The sequence below is a fragment of the Coturnix japonica genome, chromosome 1, assembly GCF_001577835.2.
Source record: "Coturnix japonica isolate 7356 chromosome 1, Coturnix japonica 2.1, whole genome shotgun sequence".
NCBI lineage: Eukaryota > Metazoa > Chordata > Aves > Galliformes > Phasianidae > Coturnix > Coturnix japonica.
Window position 1 is genome coordinate 54,565,810 of NC_029516.1, and position 24,164 is coordinate 54,589,973.

General features: G+C 36.8%; 1 protein-coding gene across 2 annotated transcripts in view; it reads left to right on the forward strand.

Annotated features, from left to right (window-relative positions):
• CHRM2 (cholinergic receptor muscarinic 2) overlaps positions 1-23,228 on the forward strand; it is a 104,121-nt gene extending 80,893 nt beyond the window's left edge. The window contains exons 1-2 of one of the 2 annotated variants that reach the window (XM_032445569.1): positions 4,864-4,963; positions 12,198-23,228. In XM_032445569.1, coding sequence (XP_032301460.1) covers positions 12,237-13,637 — 1,401 coding nt within the window. In that variant the 5' untranslated portion in view covers positions 4,864-4,963; positions 12,198-12,236 and the 3' untranslated portion in view covers positions 13,638-23,228. Of the gene's footprint in view, positions 1-4,863; positions 4,964-12,197 lie in introns of those variants that run through there. The other variant, XM_015866487.2, reaches the window with a different exon arrangement.
• The last annotated feature ends 936 nt before the right edge of the window (positions 23,229-24,164 follow it).

The following is a 24,164-nucleotide window of genomic DNA, read 5'->3' on the forward strand; positions in this document are numbered from 1 at the left end:
ACTACTGAGGTTACAGTGGCCATATCTCAGTAGATCACAACAGGATTTAAGAAATTAAATGTTTGAATGACACTTGGAGGTGAGATTTTGAATCTGCAATTCACTCAGTGCTTTGAGACTTTATTCAGTATGCAAGAAACATAAGGGACTGCTAGCCAGAGTCTCCATGGGCTGTCATGGAAAAACATAGGCAATGAAAATAGACTCAGTAAGGAATTTCGTATTAAAGAAAACCCTTTTTTAATTTACAAAACAATTTTTATAAAGGTTTTTGCTATTTTTTCTGAAGTATTCCACTGTTTCAAAGAAACAGTTCAAAATAAATTTTAAATTGACCTAATTTAACAGACAAAACTGAAGGGGTTTTGTTTAGGAGGTCTTGATCCTATGTTTGTTTGTTAGAATGGACACCGGTGTTCAAAAATATCTTCAGAAATATTCACCTTGTTGCAAAATTCACTTCTAGCAGAACAGATGAAAACTGTTTCTTTGAAAAACAGGAAATGTCAGGAGAACCAAAAAACATAAAATCCTATTTATATACGGATTGCTGAAATTCATTTGTATATTTTCATGGAGCCTAGGTGAATGCTCGTGCATAACTCTTGCAGTCACTTTTCCTTACTTCTCCTCGCTTAGTTCCTTCTTTCTTCATTCACATCTGTTCTTTTCTAATTTCTTTTTCTTGTTTTCATCTCATTTATTTTCTCTTTTCTCTCCCTCAGCATCTCCTGATAGTCCTTTCTTTAGGTATGTGCTGGTGCCCATCACACAGAGGCACATTGCAATGCAGCAGTTGCTGCTGAGAGATTCTGCTGTGGCACAGCAGAGTGGGAGGGATTTAATCTCTGGCATGACAACCAAGGGACTCTGTAGTTTGATGGAGAAGATTGTTCCCAAAGTACTTTACTAGATGGCACTCCTATCCAGATAGTATTTCACCTCTCATCAGCTTGCTTTACAATCAAATATCAATTTAAAGTTGTTGGGTTTTTTTATAAAGAAGGAACTAGGTTGAGAAAACTGGGCCATGTAAGTGACATTGTAGAAGATGAGGGCAAACTAAACCTCAAAAAATAAAAGTTATTAGTACCCTTCCAGAGATATGTTTCCTGTAGTTTGAGGTAAGGAAGCAGAGATCACAAGCACATAAAAAACCAACAGATAAGCCTGCCAAATGAAGGGAGAAAATAATCTATAGCACAATTATGAAATTTCAGGAAAATAATGAAAACAGTATCAGAAATGAGATAAGAGCTGGCTTGATACAAGATACATCATTCTAGCAACAGCCTTGGTGAAGTTGATATAGTGCGCCTGTCACGAAAGTAAAATATGTAGTAAAATACAACACAGTGTTTGAATCTCAAAATCAAATTATTTGTGTCAGAAGATTTTGTGTGTGTGCGTGTGTTTGTTTGTTTTTAACTCATTTTGGAGTCAGAATGAGATTTTAAAGGGACATAATATATTTATCACCATGACTCTTTGGCAGCTTTGTATCTCATAGTCCTCCTTGTAGAAGTGATAAGAGCAATTTGCAATTCCTATGCAGAAAAGCAGCATATTTGTTTTCAAACAGTTCCTGTGACAAGGGGTTGGAGTGTAAATTATGCTCAGCAGCCATTGACTGCTGCTTCCTATGACAGAGAGGATGACCTGAAGCCATGGCACCTAGGAACATTTTCTTCTGTAGCTTTTTCATGCTTTACAGTACAAATCTATTTACAAAATAATTGCTTTTTTTTTTTTTTTTCTATGCCATATCAGTATTAATCCTCAGGCCTGTAACAGTTTTGATTTCAAATAATCCCATTTAGCATGCTTAAAAGCTTGCATTTCAAACATTCCCTTTTTTTCCTTCTTTTTAGCTTTTACAAACATGCAAGAGAGGTCAGAGAATGAAGTGTTCAAGCTCTGCAACATCTCTCTAAAAATCAAAATAAATAGAGAGCTTGAAATTATTTGCTTATATGCTACAGTCCTTCTGGCCTCGTGATGTTAAATATAATTCTAACAGAAGGTACATGGTCAGAGACAAGTTCCCCAGTTTCCTGCTATTAAGTTCACCTTATTAAATGTTGTATTATTGTTTAACATAGGATAGGGGTTTCTCTTAATGCCATGATGAATTATTCATAGGCTAAGCTAAGCTATTTTACCTTGTTCAGTGTAACTGCAGTGTGTTGAGACCAATATCTGGAGCTATGCATCAGAGACAGAGTTAGACATGAATTTCTTAAACCTGCAGTGGAATAAAAATTATATTAGTTTGCTCCTACAGCTTCTGCAATTAAAGTAGGCAACAGACATTCTGTGAAATGTGACAGTCAGGTTTAGAGAGCCCATTATAATGTAGTAGTTGTATATAAATGCCACTGAAATAGCATTTCTAGATAAATATTTTCTGCCTTGGCAAGGAATATGCAATCTGTCCATGGAAGGGGAGATCATTGTGTACTTACTGTAAAGATATGTAGATGTAATTAATTGCACTTGTAATTAGCTATAGCAAGCACTTTTCTGAGATTTTAAAACATCTTAAAAGTGTGAGTATTGCTAACATCTTTCCAGAAAAACAGAGAACACAGACTTGTCAATGTTTTGGATCTTATATCTATCCTTTGAAAAAAGAGGAAATCTTTCAGACTTCAAAATGGGCTTGGAAATATAGATTTCGTTCCAGGTATTAAGGTACTATTCTTTTCTAATAAGGTAAAGAACTAAGTTCTTTCACTATTTCTCTACAATTACCTTAGATTGGTCTGCAGAAATAAAGAAAGATTTTGTTACCCTCTTAGTAACAAATGTGAACTTGGACATAACATATGCTTAAATTCTTGCTAGGAATTTTGGCCAAATCCTTTTATATCTGAGTCAGTTTTCTCCTCTATGCTTCTAATCTGTGTTGTAGGCAAGTGATTATGAAAATCGTAAGATGTGTAAAAATTGCCCCAGACTAGTGGACACATAAATGGAAGGGTTCCAGTTTTAAAGCCCTAGAGGATTTCATGTAAGAGTGACCACAATGGGCTGATAAGATGTCTGAAAAATATTTACTGAGTAAAGATGCCTTCGAGTTTGAGTGTGCTAGATCATAAGTGTGTCGATAAGGAAATCTTTGATAAAAAGCATTGGGCTAGCACATATTCCAGTCAAGGGAAAAGGAAAGACTTTTTTTTTTTTCTAACTACAATAAGAGTCTCTTTGGGCCTACAGTTTATTAATATTTTTGTCAGCAACACTGCTGTATGTTACAAAATCTCTGAGGAGCAATGAGAGTCTCCATGGACTTATTCAGGGTCCTGCAAGGACAACCACAACTTGGAGGAACTTGCAGAGATTCACTGAAATGTCACAGAGTCTTTACCGGTCTCATTGACAGGATGAGGGATTTAATCAGTAGATCTTTGTGAGATCTTCTGTACTGTCTTATAGCCCTTTACTATTATTTCATCGACAATATTCTCACTTGCTTTGTCAGAAAACAGAAATTAAACTAGGAAAAAAAACATAAGTAGTGTGTAAGATTTATTTTTTTACATTTTAATTCTACAAGTATGTATCTTAAATAAGAGATGCATTAATTCCAGGTATTCAGAACAAATTATGAGCTGGTTTCACTCAGCCTTCTGAATGCCCATCTCTTTCCCCAACTTTATCACCTGTCACCTGGAGACTATGAGTAGCTCTCAAAAGGTTTTTCTATTTAATAGCACAGGCATGATGGCTGATATGAGGATAATGAAGTGCTGTGCCTCTGATTCAAACTGGGCTGCAGAAGGAGTACTTACCTATCACAGCTCTGTTCCTTCAGATAATATATCCTGGAATCTAATGATCTTCAATTCAGTCTTAACAGAAGCTTAAATAACTCTTCTGCTGAGGGAACATTTATCAGGGCAGCAGATATATATAATTTTAGACTCAGTTCTGGGATGGATATTTTAACAAAGTGCTTGAAAAAGATAGTTGGAGTCAGATAAAACTTATCTTGTTCAGGTAGACTTGTGTGATGAACTTCAGTCAGCTTCCAACTGCAGAGGCACATTACAGGGCAGGGAAAGGAAGCAACTTGCTGAAATCTGTTGTTTTGATCTCCTTTTTCCAACAAGCCTCTGCAAGTGGAAATAAGCATAGTCCCAGTGATGAAATGTGTGTGAGGTGTAAGCAGCTCTGTTGCCTTTTGATGACAACAGTCACTCTTCTGATCCTTTTACAACTTACTCTGCAACAATAATTTGAGTTGAAACATAAGCAAAATGATGACTAAACAGAACTGCTTGCTCAGACCTTTGCAGTGAATATCACAGTCTAAATATACCTCAGTAGTCAGCCTGTTTGCTACTAATAAATCAAAATTTAATCACTTCCCAATTTAATCAAATTATAGTTATGCTCCTTAATTATAATTACACGTAAATTTTAATAAAATGTAAATTATAATAAAATGTGGAGTTCCTCCACCTAAATGGTGCTTCAGCTGCAAGCAAATCTCCAGCGTGTTTTTGAGGCCATTCTGATTCTGGGAACGTCTGTTTTGAGTGGTAACTGCCATTGTATGCCTCTAGGTGGAGATCCTACCCATTTAGTTCAGCCTTCCACACGGTGGAAGTGATTGAGTAGGATGATTAGAAGATGTGTGGTTCTCTTCATTCGCTGGATAGAATATTAAGGCACTCACTTCAAAAAAAAATTGTCACAAATTAAATGAGGCAAATGGATGGATTGCATTAAAAAATGTAACATTTTTTCTAATATTTGCAAATGCTTATTGATATTTAATATTTATTGCACAATTCATCCATGTCAGAGATTTCTTTCCATGCTTGTGTGTAGTACATATTCTGCTCTATTTTACTCATATTTCCAGCTGCGATTCTGTGGAACCCAAATACCCAGAACCGAGGAGAACAAGAGAGGAGAAGCCACTTAAGAGCAGAGTGATCGCACGATTTCCACTGTAAGAGTTGGCTAATATGACATATAATACATCATCATATTTCTTAAATTTAGGCTTTTTTATTATGTATTCATTTTTTTCTTCCTTAGTCAGTGATTAAAGAGACAACTAGTGACATCTTACTGCAAGGACACTGCAGGGTGTAGTCTTTTAGATACTTCTAAATGGGGTATGAAGGAGCCATGACTATCATTGATGCTTTATTCATAAAATATACTTAGTTGGGTAACATTTTCTCAAATCTATATATTATTTCATCTGGTAAATTAAGGTGTCTGAAATCTCCTAAAATCTCTAAGATCTCTTAACTTGCTTTGCTGTTGTCTGTTGCTCCATTTATTATAATAGGTATTGCACACCTAAGTCTCTGCAGAATATTTCACAGTTTCAGCTCTGTACTCCTTATACTTAACATTTGTATTAAAAAACTGTTACTGTCTGCAGAAACACTTTGAACACTGTCTTTAACTTGTGAACCGCAGTACTGTAGTTAATTGACAGTGTGCACTAGGGATGTAGATTGGGCTATACATGGATATAATACAGACAGGGATTAAAAATAATTTTTAGGAATGGATCATTGTGATACAACAATATCTTGTATTTTTCCACAGACCAGTGTTACATATTGTGAGATTCCTACAATATCTGTCCCATTCTCAGTTGACATGACATCTGGTAGCTCTCCAGGGGCTTCTGTTTTCCCTATCTAACCCTCTAAAGGAGCTTGAAAACTAATATTAATAATACTACCGATTAGTTTCCCTATTCTTTCTCTTCATTTATGTTTTCATTCCTTATTCCACCTTGGACATGCACAGAGGAGATGGACTGACATCCATTTGGATGCACTGAGGTGTCAGCCTCATTTTACAGGATCCAGTACTTTCAGCCAGTGTAAATGTCAGGTGAAATGCCACAGAAACCAGTCAATGTTGAGTACCTGAGAATAACAACAGTAACTTCTTCCTTTCCCCTTAATAACCACCCCCTTTTACACTTCGTGCGCAATGATTTCATTCTCTCATTTCTGGGTTATAAAATTATATTGATTGTAGCAACTACATTTCCAGTTTCAACTCTGTAGCTTACTTGTAAAAGAAAACGAAAGGCTATTCTACCCTTGTTAGCTTTCCAGAGCTAAAAGGACCTGAGCTATTTACTGTCTCTGATATGCAGAGGGCAAATACTCTGTCTTTTTCAATTGTCATTATGCAAATTCCCCCTAGTGTGTAAATATTCTTCCATGCTGTGCTGCAGAGTACTGTAGGTGGTACTTAGTGCGAATTACTATCCTATTTCATTTCTCTCGCTCTATGAATGACTGTATCATATGTGTGTTCTTTGCTATGGTTCCACCACAGCACAGATGAAAGCTTTACCATATCTTTGCAACACATCTTGGTTATTTGCTATTTTGTGACCAAGGATTATTTATATAAAATTCTAGCAAAGATAAGGAGACACATGACTGAAAGCATCTCTTCTAGTTCAGAAAGCAAAAACACTTTTTTTCCCCCATCAAAATCAGTCAGGTAATACTACGCCCATTAGGTGTATTTTTCAAGTTTGCACAGTGTATACAAAAGCAGAGTTTAAATTGGAGTGATGTCAGATGCCCAAAGACAAAATACAAATACTCTCTTAATAAGCCAGATCCTGAAAAACAAAGCCGTATCTACAGTTAAAGCTACACATACTGAAAAACAACAGTAATTGTACTAGTCTATTGGCACAGTAGTAAAAACAACAGTACCAATTTAGTAGAAATACATAATTATCCAAAACTTTGAGGAAAAAGTATTTATTTTTGTTACCTGAAACAGGACAGATCAAATTTTTGTATATACTGCCTGTATTTTTCATTGTGAAATTTTGAATACAGGCTAGTTGGGCGTATAGTATATTCACCAATTTTAGACTAACGGAAAAGTAGTGAACAGTAGAAATCCTCAGATCCTAGGAATAGCACTGGGGCAGTAATGCTGATACCAGGACAGTCATATACTCACATACAATTCCCTGCTGCTTTTATTATTATTATTATTGCTTTATTTCACTTGTTAATGTCACAGTGCTAGTTTGCTTTTGTTAATGCTCTTCTGGCACCGTTTCAAGACTTGTGCATGAACTGTTTATTTTGTCTTCAGATACCCTTAATGATGAGATGGGGAAAAGTAGATTTAGGCAGACCTGAAGAGTGTCATCTTTTGTAGGGGGTGTTGATAAAAAAAAACAAACATGTATGAAAACAAGAAGACTGGACCACAAAGAAGTAGTAGCATTTTGCAGAGATGGCTTTAGTCTCAGATAAGTGACAAAAGATAACACATGCAGTGAAGATTTTTGTTTTCGCATATTTATTTTCCAAAATCTTTTATTTTTATTTTTTATTCTTAATCAAAAGCCCAGAAAAGGTCTATCATCTTTCTTGATGTCTGTAATAAAATCTGACAAATGTGAAAAGTGTATTCATCAGAGGCTTGGGGTGTTTGTTTTCCTCTTTTTTCACAGAATGGTACTAAATGGTGCCAGCAATGAATTTAGAATCAAAACCAGTTCAGGATCAAATTCGATTTAGAAAAAAATATAATTTTATTCTTGCTACTGCAGAAATGAAATCCATTTTGAATAGGATTGTATTGGAGAGAGGAACTGGATCAAAGACAAATAAAAGTTAGAAAGATGTATCTTTCAGCACTGAAATCTGAAAATTAGCTATGCACATAGATTGCTGGGTATTCCTATTTAAATCACTGATGTTAATTTCAGGTGTAGATTGTTTGCTTCCTCTTTCATGTCTTGACCTTTATTACAGTTTCAGAGGATTGAAGGAAACCATTAAATCCCCACCACATTTAACTTGGCAGTATATACAGTACAAAGGAAGGATTTGTTTAACAAAATTTGACAGGCATAGCATATCAGTCTTTTTTTTTTTTTTTTTTTTTCAGTGTAAAAATTTCCATAGTCTGTTCTGTGACAGATGTCAATGATTTGTTCTCAGTACAAAAACTGTAATGATTTCAGAAGGGATCAGGTCCTGTCAGGGCAAATGGAAAGCAGAATTAGCAGAATATAATTGATAAATAACTTATTTTGGAAGATCATGATCCTGAGGTTGATGTCCAGTCCTTACTACTTCCCCTAGCCCTCCTATTTCTAAGATGAATACCCCCAATTACATAACTTTGCTTTCTCACCCTCAAAATACTTCCAATTTCTGATAAAATGATTTGCAAGAATAAAATTACACACCAGACCTCTGTTTTGCCATTCCCAATAACTTCTAGGAAGATACATGAAATATTGAGAAGCAGACTGGGGCTTCCAGCATGCTCTGTGAAAGTTCACTCCAGCCTTGATTGAGTTTCTCCTTGTGAGTGGTGGTAGGGGCTCAGATCAACCCACCAGTGCCCTGCAGCTGCCTGACCTGGCTACCACTAACTGCAAAAAGTCTTGGCATCAAACCATAGCAAAAATTCCCATACTGTGTAACCCAACTAATCTCCCTGTTCTACCCCCAATGTCTACGGTCAACAGAAAGGTAAATAATTATTTTCAGCACTGTGAAGAGAGGAAAAACTACTGCACTGGAAATGCTTATCAACCACTTACCAAAGATCAAGCAATTTTTTAAAATATTCTATTTATATTATATTTATATTTCTCAGACTTGTGCATTATCCACACAGTGATTATACTGTTTACATTTCACAGTCATATATTTTCAAATATGTTTCAGAAAATGAACTCTGGTGTTTTTCAGGTTGCAGGAGAAATTTCTTACCTTTTCTGGCTATTCTCTGTTCAACAAGAATGTTATCCATACACAAGGATAAATTATGATAGCCCATGGGAGTCAGTGCCATATTGTGCAACTCACACAAATACCCATGGGCTTGCAGAAGAGATCTCTGTTTTCTCAAGAGCAAGATCTGGTACTTCTCATAATGAGAGGTCATACTACCTTAAAATGACTCTGTCCATTGATCTGCCAGATAAGTAACATCTGTTCCCATAACAACTGCCTCTCCAGAAAGAGAAATGGGCTCTGTGGATTGACAAAAATAATAGTAGTCTACAGGCAACCTTGTTTGAATGAAGTAAGTGGTCTCAGTAAGGAAAACTCCCTATGGGCATGAATCAAACCCTTCTGGGGTCAGCAGGAGACAGTATAGCAAATTCAGAATGCTTCGGATTACAAAGCAGGAATACCCCTATTTCTGCTCATATGTGTAAAATAGTAGTTTGATCAGCAGTGATGACATATATCAATTTCAGTCAAAATTTTCTGCATTCCTGTACCTTGTCAATGCACACAGGAAAATGGTGTTCAGGTTGCAATCATATTGATAAAAGAAAAGATTTTGCTGGGGTATGTGACAGCAGAATTCTCTCGCATGTTTTTCTGTACCTAGGAAAGCCACAGTAGTTAACATACTTTGCAATGCTGAACTATCAGCTTTCTCACAGCAACAGAGCTTTGTAAAAAGGGAAATCAGAGGGAAAGGGAGTCCTTTGCTTTGCTTCCATTCAAAAGAACACAGTGAAATCTTATTCCTTTCAGGTGAAACTAGCTTTCTGGTTTCACTCTGTTCCCAGCACCTCAGATAATAAAATCAGGGGACTGTCCAGTATTTCCACTGTAAAATGAAAAAAAAAAAAAAAAAAATCAGAAAATACTTAGGAATAAAGTTAGCTGGGAGACAGTAATTCAGTTTCACAGGTTTCAAGGTTTTAAAACGAATTTTAGTTCTCTGGTGAAAAAAGCAGAAGTCTGAACATTTTGTCACAATGTCATTTTTGTACAGAAACGTCTGTTTTCTTAATATAAAGCATACAGTTTTCCTGTCAGATTCTCTCTCACCCTCTTCCTTTCCTTTCCCAATCTCTCTTGCCCTCTCTCTCCCTCTTTGTCACCAGAGGTAGCCGCAGAGCCCTGGATTACAAATGCTTTTCACATGTTTTTGGTTTTTTTTTAAATCCATACGTCTTTGTGAGTTAGTTCATTTCTTCATCAAAAATTCATTCTGTTAAGAATGTTCATAACTCTACTTGGAGAAGTCCCAAAAATTTGATATCTTGCATACCTAGTTTGACAGTCAACTGCTCAGCTGGGGTCTCTGGGAGAAAAGCACACCATGAATTGCTGAAATGACAGTCCAGTAGCCTAAAGATTTCTGGGAGAATCTCATATGTATATATGAGATTATATGAGACACATATACATACATACATACACACACACACACACACACATATATACATATATTATATGAGATACACATACATACATACATACATATGTATATATGTGTGTATATATATGTATGTATGTGTGTGTGTGTATCTCATATGTGTATACATATATGTATGTATGTGTATATATTTTAATATATATGTATTTTTTAATATTTTTAACAAAATATAAAGCCTATTATATTCCCTTTGTCCAATTCTTGCCATACAAAACACATATTTCATTAAAGCATTTCTCATCACAGCTTTGTTTTCTTGAAACTCATCCCAAGGATTTTAGGGATATACATGTGAAAAGCTAGTAAGAAAAAATATCTGTCTAGTCTTACAATCCTTTGTTTATCCATGTGTGTACTTTGCCACGGGAATGGCAAACAAATATTTTAAAAGATGAGCCCCATCTACTGCCAGATGTATTTCTTTAAGCATAAATTACCAGATTACAAAGTCACCTCAGACAGAGCCTTCACCCTGTTTTAGCAACTTGATTTTTCCACAGAGACAGACTTGCTTATTTTTCTGGGAGTTCAGAAGGGCTTTTGCTGTTGCACTGACATTTGACATCACCTTCTTCCTTCTGCATCTGAAAGAAAATGGTGCTAAAATGACAATGAAAATGCAATGCTCTGTTTAAGTGACATAGGTTGTAAATTTCTGTGCATCAACAGGTTTGTTATAGGAGTCAGAAGTATTTGTTACCCTTGAAGTATAAAAGGCTTAAACTGATTTTTTCTACCTTCCCTTGCCTGAATCTCCAATTCTAGAAGCTCTGTTTTAAAGAAGTAGTGCCTTGTGAGTGGGAGAAAAAGAAAAGGAAAATATTCCAATTAGAAACAATCTAACTTCTCTGTCACATCTGGCCTTCATGCCTCAATAATCCCTTGAGCACAGCTCATAAATAACGAGAGCTCAGAGACTGGCTGTACAATTCCAGCACATTCTATTGATTTCCAGGGGATGCACAAAAGGATAGCACATATCCTTAAGGTAAAAGCATGTGCTGTTTGTTGGTCTTCTAGCATATATATATTGCTAGTATTTTAATTAATGTTTATTGAGTATTGCCAAAAGGTATATGTAACAAAAAAGAGTTGCTGCATTTGAACAGACGTTATTTTTATCTGTTTATTTTTTTATAGTTTCCCTGTTACCCATTTCATACCTTACATCATAATTGTATGCAATATAGATTAAAAATATTGTGATTTGAAAATAATTATTATGACGGAAGTACAACCAAGTGAGCATAAAGAGAACACACCATGTTTAAAGAAAACAGGAAACATACACACAAACAAAAAAACCCCAACATTTTCCAGGTACAAATAGTCAACTGAATGTATAAAATTGTTTTTGATTTCACTGGGAAAAAAAAAAATAAAATGTTAATTTATACGCATCTAACAAGAAAGCTACAGGCAGAGCTAAGGTGAATCTACCAATTCTATTACCTTAAGGATAAAATCTTTGCAAATGCTGACACACACACACGCACACACACACACACTATGTATATGTATATGTATATGTATATATATAAGAAGCAGCAGTTTAAGAAAAGCAGGTGACATAAGTCACTTTGTCATGATCCAGCCCATAATTAACTTCCTCACCTTAGGTTATAAGAACGACATAGTCCCAAGAACTGATTGGTTTATTTGAAAGTGTTAGAAGGGAAGGAATCAATGTACAGTCACTGGACAAAGCCAGAAATGAATAAGAGAAGATAAAAAATCTAAATTTGGATTCAAATGTAGTATCTTTATCATTTATTTATGAGAATCTTATCACTATGTTACTCATAAGGGGATATTATACATTTTAAGGGGATTTACATTAGCATGAATTGAATGATTCTTCTGCACTCAGTCTTCTACCTTTAAATTCTTCCCGAGTAGTTTTTCAGGAATCCATTTCATAAAAGTAAAGGGACTAATTTCATAATGGTATATGTCTTTTCTTTCCTCTGCAGGCTTAAGTGATAATTGAGTTTCTTGTTAGAAGCACAGAAATGAATAACTCAACGTACATAAACTCTTCCTCTGAAAATGTAATAGCTCTGGAGAGCCCCTATAAAACTATTGAAGTGGTCTTCATCGTCTTGGTGGCAGGGTCCCTCAGCTTAGTTACCATAATTGGGAACATCCTGGTCATGGTGTCAATCAAAGTCAACAGGCACCTGCAGACTGTCAACAACTATTTCCTGTTCAGCTTGGCCTGTGCTGACTTGATCATAGGCATCTTTTCCATGAACCTATATACCCTCTACACTGTGATAGGCTACTGGCCCTTAGGGCCTGTGGTATGTGACCTCTGGCTGGCTCTTGACTATGTGGTCAGCAACGCCTCTGTGATGAACCTCCTTATCATCAGCTTTGACAGATACTTTTGTGTCACCAAGCCTTTGACATACCCTGTAAAGCGGACCACTAAGATGGCAGGCATGATGATTGCAGCTGCATGGGTTCTCTCCTTCATACTGTGGGCCCCTGCAATTCTCTTCTGGCAGTTCATTGTAGGGGGGAGGACTGTTCCCGACAAGGATTGCTACATCCAGTTTCTTTCCAATCCTGCTGTCACTTTTGGCACTGCCATCGCAGCTTTCTACTTACCTGTTATAATCATGACTGTTCTTTACTGGCAAATCTCTCGAGCCAGCAAGAGTCGGATAAAGAAAGGGAAAAAGGAAGCTGCCCAAAACCAGGATCCAGTTTCCCCCAGCCTTGTCCAAGGTAAAATAGTGAAACCAAACAATAACAACATCCCAACTAGTTCAGATGGGCTGGAACATAACAAAATACAAAATGGAAAAACCACTGGAGAGAGTGTGATGGAAAACTGTGTTCAAGGGGAGGAGAAGGACAGCTCAAATGACTCCACCTCAGTGAGTGTGGTCCCTTCCAATGTAAAAGAGGATGAAGCTGCCAAAGATGCCAGCCAGACTTCTGCCTCCCAAGACCATCTCAGAGTGGAGAACTCCAAGCTGACTTGCATCAGGATAGCAACCAAGTCTCAAAAAGGTGACTGCTGTGCTCCCACCAACACCACTGTGGAGATTGTAGGCACCAATGGGGATGAGAAGCAGAATAGTGTAGCCCGGAAAATTGTCAAGATGACGAAGCAGCCAGCCAAAAAGAAACCACCACCTTCTAGAGAGAAAAAAGTGACAAGGACCATTCTAGCCATCCTCCTAGCCTTCATCATCACCTGGACCCCATACAATGTTATGGTGCTCATCAACAGCTTCTGTGCATCCTGCATCCCTGGTACTGTATGGACCATAGGTTATTGGCTTTGTTACATCAACAGCACCATCAACCCTGCTTGTTATGCACTCTGCAATGCCACATTCAAGAAGACCTTTAAGCACCTTCTTATGTGTCACTACAAGAATATAGGAGCAACAAGGTAAATAAATAAATAAATAAGAAAATAATTGAAAACGCGAAGAAGTTCCAAACTAAATTATAAAACAAACAAACAAAAATGCCATAGCACTTTACGCTCTACTATGGAATGTGCAATCAAAGACATTAGAGGAAATACTGAGATGGAGCATCAACTCCACCCCTGTGAACTCCACTAAAGATTTTTTTATTATTATTATTTTTATTTTAATCACTGACAATAACTCTTGAGGACATGCGTAAGTTTTGAGGAGTTATTCAATTATTTGGACTGGAGGCACAGTTCCTTACTTTCTGAGAGTATTCTGAAGAAGGGCTTTAGAATCTTTGTTTGTTGTGGGTTTTTTTGTCACTATATCTACCTTTTTTTTTTTTTTTTTTTTTTTTTTTTCCTCTGTGTGTTTCAAATGTCTCCATCTAGGGAAGAACAATAAGGGAACTCTAAAAATAATGATATGGAAGAGACATGGGGGCTTGAAAGAACTTTACATAATCCAAATGATAGCAGGTTTCCACGGCTCAAGGTTGTCTAATGCTTTTTGTTTGTGTAATGTGAGAAACGTAATGTTATGTAAAACATGATGAAAATTATTTTATGTTATTTATAACACTCTCATTTCCAAAACTGCATCATTTATGGAAGTGTATTTTTACTCAACATGTAACCATGGCCTAACATTTATCAGTCTAAGTTCACCACTTAGCCCTTTCTAGGGGCATTTTTCCCACAGTCCCTGCACAAAGTCAAAATAAAAGCCTTTTCAGCTTGCTACATCCCAGATGTGTTTCAGCATTCATGCAAGCCAAAGCTCTTGAGACAATTTTGTGTACTTTGTTCATCATATAAAATCCACCTGTGAATTTTTTTTACTTCCACCCACCTTTTTTTCCCTTTTGTACCTTAGCTTTCTAAGGCACAAGAACTGAATATCAAAAGAAGTTGTAAATTCAAAGGTCTCATCAAATCAGCCACCATGGTGGTCAAATGAAGAGCCTCAGCTGAAAACAAGAAATGAGCTCATTACCAGGAAAATAGAGGTTATGCCCTTTTAAAGTTAGATATACAGTAGAAGAAATGTGCTGAACCACCACAGAAGAAATAATAGTTAACATTAAATGACTACGCTCTTAATCAGACAAAATTCTCAATTTACTAATTGAGGAAAAGCATGGGAGAAACTGCTGTGCCCACATTGATCATGCTCTTTCTAAGCTCTTAGTGTGAAACAAGGGTCCTACCTAGATACATCTTTGACAAGATCTTTACTTCCTGGAAAAGATTTTCAATACTTTTCATTTTGGGCTAGATAGGAGCAATATTTTCACTGTATGTCAAGAGATAACACTAATAAAAATGCTGAGATGAAAACAATGATTACTCAAAACTGGATACCAAAATAGTCTAGACTAGGGGCTGACAAGGCTCAAAGTTGAGTTATTATCTGTACCAGCTCAAATCCATATTATTTCTTCCTGGCAAAGAATTTACTATTTCAATATTTCATATTTATTGTAGCATATCTGAGCACTGTGTGGATATAACAAAGAGTATCAGATTACTGAAAACTGAAATTGTCTGTGAGTTTTGCATATTACAGTTACCCCCTTTTCCATAACTCTTACGGGAGGTAAACCTACACATTTTATTACCAAAAAGCTGTTTGCTGCATAGTCTCTTGAGAGACTGTGTTCTGGAGTGAAAGTCACCTACCAAATAGGACACTAAACCATTTTATTATTTCATGTTTTTGTATTAGAGTCTTCCAAAATCCTCTTCAAAATAAAAGCCTTCAAATTATACCTACAGACTTAAACTTTACATTTGACAAGCTTACTGGAGAAGAGTATCAAAGCACTTTAGCAATATGATAATTTTCATGTTTCAAGGTACAAGTTTCAAGTAGAAGGGGAAAATGAGGATGATTAAACTGCAGTAAATTAAGGCCACATTAAATTTAGGATGAGAATGTCTTACTACGCATTCACTGATTTTACATCTCTCATGACTTCTTCCTGATACATCAAAGTGTCTCCATGTAGCCAAAAATCTAATTTGGCAAACCCCACTCACATGGAACCATATTTACCATCACAGGTTTCATCTTCCTGCTGAAAAGAAACAGTTACTCACTACTAAGTCTGGCAAAATTGACTGAGTCTTTCAAAGCTACATCCACTAGTCATTTTGACGGGTCAGGGGACAGAATTTCATGATCATTTCTATGTAATTAATTCTCCTAGAGTATTAAAAGTAAATGCAGGCAAAAGAAAATTAAGATTTTTTTTTTTTCTAAATCTTACTCCTTCAGAAAAAATGGATAAAAGAAACAAACCTGTTCCTCTCTTTCAGCATGTATTTTAGGCATCAATAGTACAGACATCCAAAATGAGATAGAATGTATACCAGATGATTAGCATCTTGCCATTGTGATGCTTGTCTACAAGAAGGGATGGAAGGAGGGTATGGGGAACAAGAGGCCTGTCAGACTGACCTCAGTCTCACGGGAGGTCATGCAGCAGATCGTCTTGAGTGAAATCGTGTGACATGCAGAACAACCAGTGAATCAGACCTAGTCATCATGGGTTCATGAAAGGCAGGTCCTGCTTGACCAGTCTCATCTCGATCTATGACCAGGTTATCCATTTGGTGGATTAAGGAAAGGCTGTGGAAGAAGTCTTCCTAGACTTCAGCAAAGTCTTTGACTCTATCTCTGCAGTATTATCCTGCAGTAGCTGGCAGACCATGGTTTGGATAGGTGTAACCTTCAATGGATAAAAAACAGTCTGAATAGCCTGGGTCAGAGTGGTGGTGAATGAAGTTAAATCCATTTGGCAACCAGTTACTAGTGGTATTCTTCAGGGGTCAGTGTTGGGCAGTATTTTCTTTTGTTGTTGTTGTTGTTTGTTTGTTTTTGTCATTATTGCTGTGTTTGTAACTTTATTCATGATCTGGATGAGGGAATTGAGAGCACCCTCAATGACGCCATGTTGAGTGGAAGTTTTGATTTTCCCAAGGATATGAAGGCCCTACACAGGGATCAAGTCAGGCTGGATCTCTGAGCTGAGGCCAATAGGATGAACTTCAATAAGACCAGATGCCAGGTTTTGGACTTTGATCACAACAACCCCATGCAGAGCTACAGGCTTGGGGCAGATTGGTTGACAAACTGTGCAGACAAAAAAGATACAGGGATACTAGTCAACAGCCAGCTGAACATGAACAAGTAGTCTGCTCAGGTGTCCAAGAAGTCCAATGGTATCCTGGGTTATATGAGAAATAGTGTACTAACAAGGTGAACTTCCCCCTGTACTTGGCACTGGTGAGGCTGAAACTCAATTACTGTGTTTAGTTTTGGGCTTTTCACTACAAGAAAGACATCAAGGCCCTGGAGCATGTCCAAAGAAGCTGAAAGCTAGCAGCAAAGATGGTGAAGGATCTGGAACACAAGACTTAAGAGAAGTGGCTGTGAGAACACACATTTTTTGGTCCAAAGAATAGGAAAATCCAGGGAGAACTTATCACTTTCTAGAATGACCTGGGGATTGACCTCCTGGGTAACAGTGAGAGAATGAGAGGTAATGGCCTTAAGTTGTGCCAGGAGAACATTAGGAACAATTTGGTGATGCAATGGACCAGCCTGCCCAGGGAGGTGATGGAGTCACTGTTCCTTGAAGTTTTCAAGAAAGGAGCAGATGTGGCATTGAGGGACAAGATTCAGTGGATATGGTGGTGATGGGTTCACAGTTGGACTAGATGATTTTGTAGGTCTTTTTCAATCTTAATGATTCTATGATTATTTCATCTTTTAGCTTCAGTTTTCCATCAAGTATGCAAATACTTTGTTCCAAACATGTCTGGCCACATGAGACCCAGGAGAGCTCTTACTGCAGCCTGCCCCCTAGTCCACACTGTCATGGTGGTGGATCTTCGCTTCTGAGCCATCCAGCCAAGACCCAGGCACACACACTTAGCAACAACCAAATATAAGCGTGTTATTAACACTGTCAAAGCTGAACCCAGGATAAGGGGAAGGCACAGCACAGTTCTAACTTAAGATAAGGCAAATAATTTTATACATTTTTGACACTTTGGCTAAACACAATCTTTTGAACAATGAAAAATATGCAGCCTTGATTTCCATCTTGATAAAAGAATTTGAGAACAGGTTTCAAGACTGAAGAGAATATAATCAATTGTTATGTATATTTGGACTTCATTTTCAGTCAACAAGTACATTACCTACAAATTTTCAAATAGAATGTACAGAGTTACAATCAGATATTGAACTCAAAAATTTGATCATGTCTTTTCTCTAGACTTTTGTAAAACCTATCTCACCAGAGAAAATTATCCCTCACTTCACAATCACACCTCATACATGTCACGATGTTTTGGCAGTATATACAATTGTGAGTAACCTCCTCAAGGATGAAGTGCAAGAGGAGCAAAATTTCATCAAAAAATAACTGATAAGCACCTTGTGAGCTCAGCAAGAAATGCAAACACTTCCATCAAACTTGATATTGATACATTAGTTTCACAAAAACAAAATTAAATACCCTACTTGTTTTATGCTTTGTTTCTCTCTCTCTTTTTTTTTTCCTATTTCATTAAAAGAGAAAATATACGCTACAGAAACAAACAAACAAAAACACCTAATTTTTGTTACCTAGTTACATTAACTATATTCCATATTTTATGTGCAACCCAAAATAATTCCTCTTCAGTCAGGTCCAGGGAAGACAAAAGGTTGGGCATCCAACCTTTATTCTGTTCTTTGAAGCTGTCACTTGTTCATAAATTATGAGTTCCTCCAATAGGTGAGGATATTCCTATATTTTATGCCCTATTTTGGGAGCAGTATTAATGAAACAACTACAAATAACAAAAACAAAACCAAAAAAACCAGCCTTGTTTAAAGTTTTCTAGAACTGTTCCCTAAGTCACCTCCACTTTTGATTCTAAAAGACAAAATTATTTTTTGGTGTGCTATTGCACAGTTAAGGGGTTTGCAAGAAGCATAATCTTGTGTGTTTCCATCTTGTTCCACATATATCTATGTTCACAGCTGTTAAAATGGGTGAAACAATATGTATGTACACACAAGAACACAAAGACACACACCAATATGGCTTATATACCTGGAAAATAATCATCTAACATTCAAGATATTGTATGGGATTGTGTCTATGTTGTGCTAGCTGGCAGCTGGTGGGAGTTGCAGAGACAATCTTTACTGGCCTGGAAATAGAGAGAATGTCAGAGCCTGCCCTGAGACCCTGGGAACATCTCAGGTTTCTGGATCAGTAAGACAAAACACAGTACAATCTTTCATGGCCACACGACAATTTGCTCTTTTGAACATCTCTCAAGCTCTCATTTCTTTGATTTGTGTTCCAAACCACATTTACCAGGTTTCACTCTCCTGAAAGATAGTTCTGCAAGATGTAGATGTTGATCTCAAAAAGCAACTCTCCATGGATACCTCTTCTGGCTTCCCTGCCTGTCACCTGCGTACCATCCATCCCATGGTCCCTGATGGCCCTGCTGCAGGTGCTGCCATGTCTTCACACAAGGGTTGGCCAGAGAATCTCAGCAACTATTCCATATGGTGTGCTGCACTACCAACTTTGATTTCACACAATAGTTGAGAAAACTCTGGGTGAATCCTGAAAAAACACCAAAAACAACAGCAACAAACAACAAAAAATACTGCACTGAGCACATCTCATCTCCTCTTCTTCCTCTTAATCATTTCCAGAAGTAGCTAAAACCAAAAAGGCTCAGTCATTTAGAGTAGCCCTGCTGCAGCAGGTCTGTACCATTAGCAGCACACGGTGGGTGATTCACTCTTTCACAGGCCATCCTACCTTCACTCTTCAAGGAGTGGACAACAGCTTGGTTATATGTCAGTCTGACTGGCACATTCCTTAGTATTAAAGATATCTGTGGTTAAATATGTATATATAGAAATTATTATTATTATTATTATTATTTTAATTTAAGAAGAGAAAGAAAGAATCTGAAACAATATTCAGAAGTCTGTTTTCCATTTAGTACAAAATCGGAGGAAAACTTGTCAGTATTATGTCTGAAATTTTCATTTTATGTATCAGAAATCATGAGGGTTCATTTGGAGACGAGTGTTAGAACACTGCCTGATGAAAAATAGTCTAAAATCAACCAACACATATACGTGAGTCAAATTCCTTCCTTCCTTCCTTTTTTTCTTCCTTCCTTCCTTCCTGCCTGCCTGCCTCCCTTCCTTGCTTTCTCCCTTCCTCCCTTCCTTTCCTCCTTCTCCCTTTTCTCTCTTTCTTTAACTCTTTCTTTCCCTATCTTTCTTTCCTTTCTTCAGCCTCACAAATGTTCATGGGTATGAGTGTGTTCAAATGGACTCCAGAGATCAGTTATGTGTCATCCACAAAGTGTAAAGAAGTCAAAAGCAACAACTGAATACATCAGCTCTCTGTTTTATGGCCGTCCACTCATTTTTGAGACCTCAGGGTGTACCAGTTGCTACCTGTCATCCCATATGTTCCAGCTGTAACAGAGGCAGAAGTAGATGCACCCTATTATTTTGTTTGTTCATTTCATCTCCTCATGGATTTGAATGTTTTCTTTGTCTTCTTTTCAGTGGGGCTTGCTAGTAAACTCACAGCCTCCTGCCCTACTATTTATTAATTTTACCCCTACGCTTCATTCCTGCTGACAGAGCACCTGATCTCTCCAGTGGTGCTAAGGTGATACAATTAAAATTCTTTACCTGAGTTATCAGCACCTTGCCCTGCCACTTCTGTTACCCAAAACAATTGCTGGTACTGGCTCTGCAGGACCAAGTTGCTAAACCATCCTTACAGCCACGTTATGCTGCAAGGATGGCATGATACATTTGGTGGAAGTCAGGAAACATGCTGCTAAGATTTTATTTCCTTCCTTCCCCTTACAAAAATTCCTAAATATATTTACTTTTTACTAAACAAGGAGCTTCCCGTGTGAAGTCAAACTTAGGAAAGAAAACAAGAATGGGAAAAGAGCCTTTGGGTGCAGGTATTTTCAGAAAGGAAGTAGGATAAGAATCTAGTAGTCTCCAATGTTCTAAAAGCCCTCCTCTTGGTTGGCTCTGTATTCACAAATGACAGCAAGGCAAGCATTTGTAGAAATTGAGCAGCTGAAAAGATGTAGGCCTTTTTCCCCCCTGGGTCTACAGATACTTTATAAAACTTGTCTAGAGGCACTCACTGGAGACAACATCCCATTTATTTTTCCCACAAAATCGTGAACAGCTCCACACTTCTAAGAAAACTTTCTTTTTTAATTTATAGAAAATCTTTCCCTGAAAGAAGCTGATAGATGGTGCCTAATTTGCTGTGGCTTCTTTTCTTGTTTCTCTGCCTGTCTTTCCTCTTTTGCCACAGGCTTGACAAAAAGCTTTTTTCCTCCTTCACTTTAAGAATTATCTGTAACCTGTATTTTAGCTACAGGTATGCAGTTTCTCTTGCTTTTCAGGCACTGTGAATGTTGGTATTCAAAATCCTTAAGTCTACAGAAAATACTGTCTTCTCACCTCTGCTGAATACAAAATACTGCATGGAGTAAGAAGTTTCATAAATCTATTCTTCAGTGGTTTTAATTTGGAACAAAGAAAATTCTTCATGTGAAATGAAATCAAATTTCTTCTTCCCCAGTTTTATTCTGTCCACATGGGAAACAACAGTACATGATGGTAAAGAGTGAGTGTTCCTTCAGGGGACTATCAAGCAGCAACATGCACACATTTATTTTATGTCATGGGCAATGGTAAGGCAGTCTTCCCTTCCCATGGTTGCCCTTTTGTTCCTAGTCTTACTAGTATTCAGTGAAAACCTATAGTAAAGAAAGTAATTGTAACAGGGTTGAGATGGACATCAATCATTTACCACAACCAATGTAATTATTTCTCTCTTTTTTTTTCTTTTTTTTTTTTAGTGTTGTTGTTGTTGCTGCTGTTCCTTCATTTGCTATGGCCTCTTCTTCTACATTATGGAACTAGCAGATGAAATGAGCATATCAGTTCTCCCAAACCTTCAGTATACTGGGTAGATTTGTTAGAGGTATTTCATTAAATAAGTAATGGAATAAATGGCGGGAGGAAAGTACATGTTTTTTCCCCTCCCAAAATTTTGCCTGAAAAAGTCCACTGGGTTGCTACTTTTTTTCCCCATCTTTGTATTATATGTTAGGGTTGCCGTTTCTGTTTGTTTTGTTTTGGTTTTTTGGGTTTTTTTTTTTGTTTTTTTTTTGTTTTTTTTCTTTTAAGTGTTCTAGAGTACTTGCAAAAAAGCACACAGAAACACCATAAGTTGCCCCAGAGTGTTCTGACTCTCTAGGAAAACCAGCTATGGATAGTGTGTGAGGAAGAATGTTTAAGGTATTTATTATCATAGTCTTTGAAATGAATTACTTCTTTGAGTATTTAACCTTTGGTTTGGTTCATCTGGCAGCTCTGAAGAAAGCACAGGGGCATAGGCTTAGCATGCCCTAACTTTGTAAAGAGAAGGACAGGTCGATGTTCAGTTGCCTTTTTTCTCCTCTTCTGGATCATGTAGGCTGCAGGAGTAGGGGAGGAATTTCTTTCCCCATTAGTTCTGTCCCTGCACTTTTACTCCAAAGATAGCCATTCTTTGAAGTACAAATCAGTTGTAACAGTATTATTAATAAAACCTATACGGGGTATACCATGGTTGCCAATATATGGACTTTTGCATAACTTTCCCTTAATACTGGTGCCACTTTGTAGAGGTGGTTGGTAAATTAGAGATTAGGAGTTTGTAAATACCTTTAGATAGTGTGTTTTAACATTACCAGCAGTATATCTTGACAATGTACAGAAATAACACAGTATGTGTAGCACTAAATTAAGTTATAATGTAAATATGTCTACAATTAATATCCAGTTATCTTCAAGCTCTATGTACAAGGAAGAACCTCATCTCTTCTTGAGACTTTTTCTAGCTTAATGGTATGGAAAATCTGTTATCCATTTATATATATATATATGAAACAAATTGCATTCTTTTCTTCAAAATAAATTCTGAAAAAAAGGAAAGGAATGCATTACATGAATATAATATCAAAAATCCTATCGTAGGACTGAGAACTGTAGCTCTTACAAGTTGGGGACTGGTCAAATTCTTGATGCTGTAAATTTGATCTCATAAAGAAGAAAAGCACAAGTTTATGGTTAGCATTGTAAAGCTGACCCATTTGATTATATATAAATTATAGATATATATTTATATATTCTGTATATGATATATACATATTATACACAATATTCATACGGTGAAAGTAAAGTTTGATAAAGTCATATTAACTGGGAATTTTGATGTAATGTTATGTTCTGTTTGGGAAAGAACACCTGTCTTATTCAGCAACATTCAAAAATTATATGCAGAATAAAGGAAGAAGGTGCTTCATGCGATGTGGGTTTGAAATTACACAAGTAAATTACATGCAATATATGTGTATGTACTTCTGCTAAGCTGTACCCCTAGTTAAAGCATTGCATTAAACAACAAATTATAACAATAATAAAAGTGTTTTTCATATGTGGTATCTGTTTTTCTTTCTACCAAGTAAACTACCGTGTAAAATGTAAAACTGGGATAATAAATGCAGAAAAAATATTTTCCCTGCAGTAGCCACAACAATAGGAGATTGTGGTAATTAAGAGGAAAAAAAATCCACAAGGTTCTGATGGTAAAATCTGCAACACATGGAAGAGGTTTCTTGACAAGCCAAGCCATAAATCCCTCCTGTTTTATTTTTTATTTCTTTGTTAGTTTGTTTTGAAAGCAGAAGAAAAAGAAATTTCAGATTTTTATTTTTTAAAAAATTATTATTATTTGTACATAGGCTTTAATTCACGTAAAATAACACAAAACTGACAACCCCTTTGCCAAATGCTCAGTCAGTAATTTAGGGACATAACAGTACCAGTACACCTGCAAATCCAGAACACTGAAGTTAAGCTCTTGTTTATCTTCAAAAAGAAGTTCAGGAGCATTTCACTGAACACACATTTTTAAAACCATAGCCTGACTCAATCACGCTTGGGGAAAGGGAATTTACGTGGTATCGAGTTCATGCGTGGTATTCATCTCATTGCTGAATTTACTCACTCAGGCTCATTGTTTCAACACTGGGACTTGAACAATGTTTATTCAAAAACAAACAAACAAACAAAAACATAATCAGACTCAAGCACAATAGACATTGCCATATCTAAATACAGCCAGTAATAATTATGGCTAATGTAATACCTATTGGCTTTTGCCTTTCCCCCTCTGGACAGAGAATTTCAGACAATGTTCTCCAGACCAGAAGCATTTTTATTCAATACCTCTCTTCAAGGCCTTTTATTAGCAGAATAGACTGTGAAGTATAACTACCTGCTGTTTCATGGGTTCTGGAAACACCCTGAGAAAATCAATTCAGAGAAATGCTGCTATTTTGTAAATCCATTAACTCTGCTTCTGGCCTTTTGCCA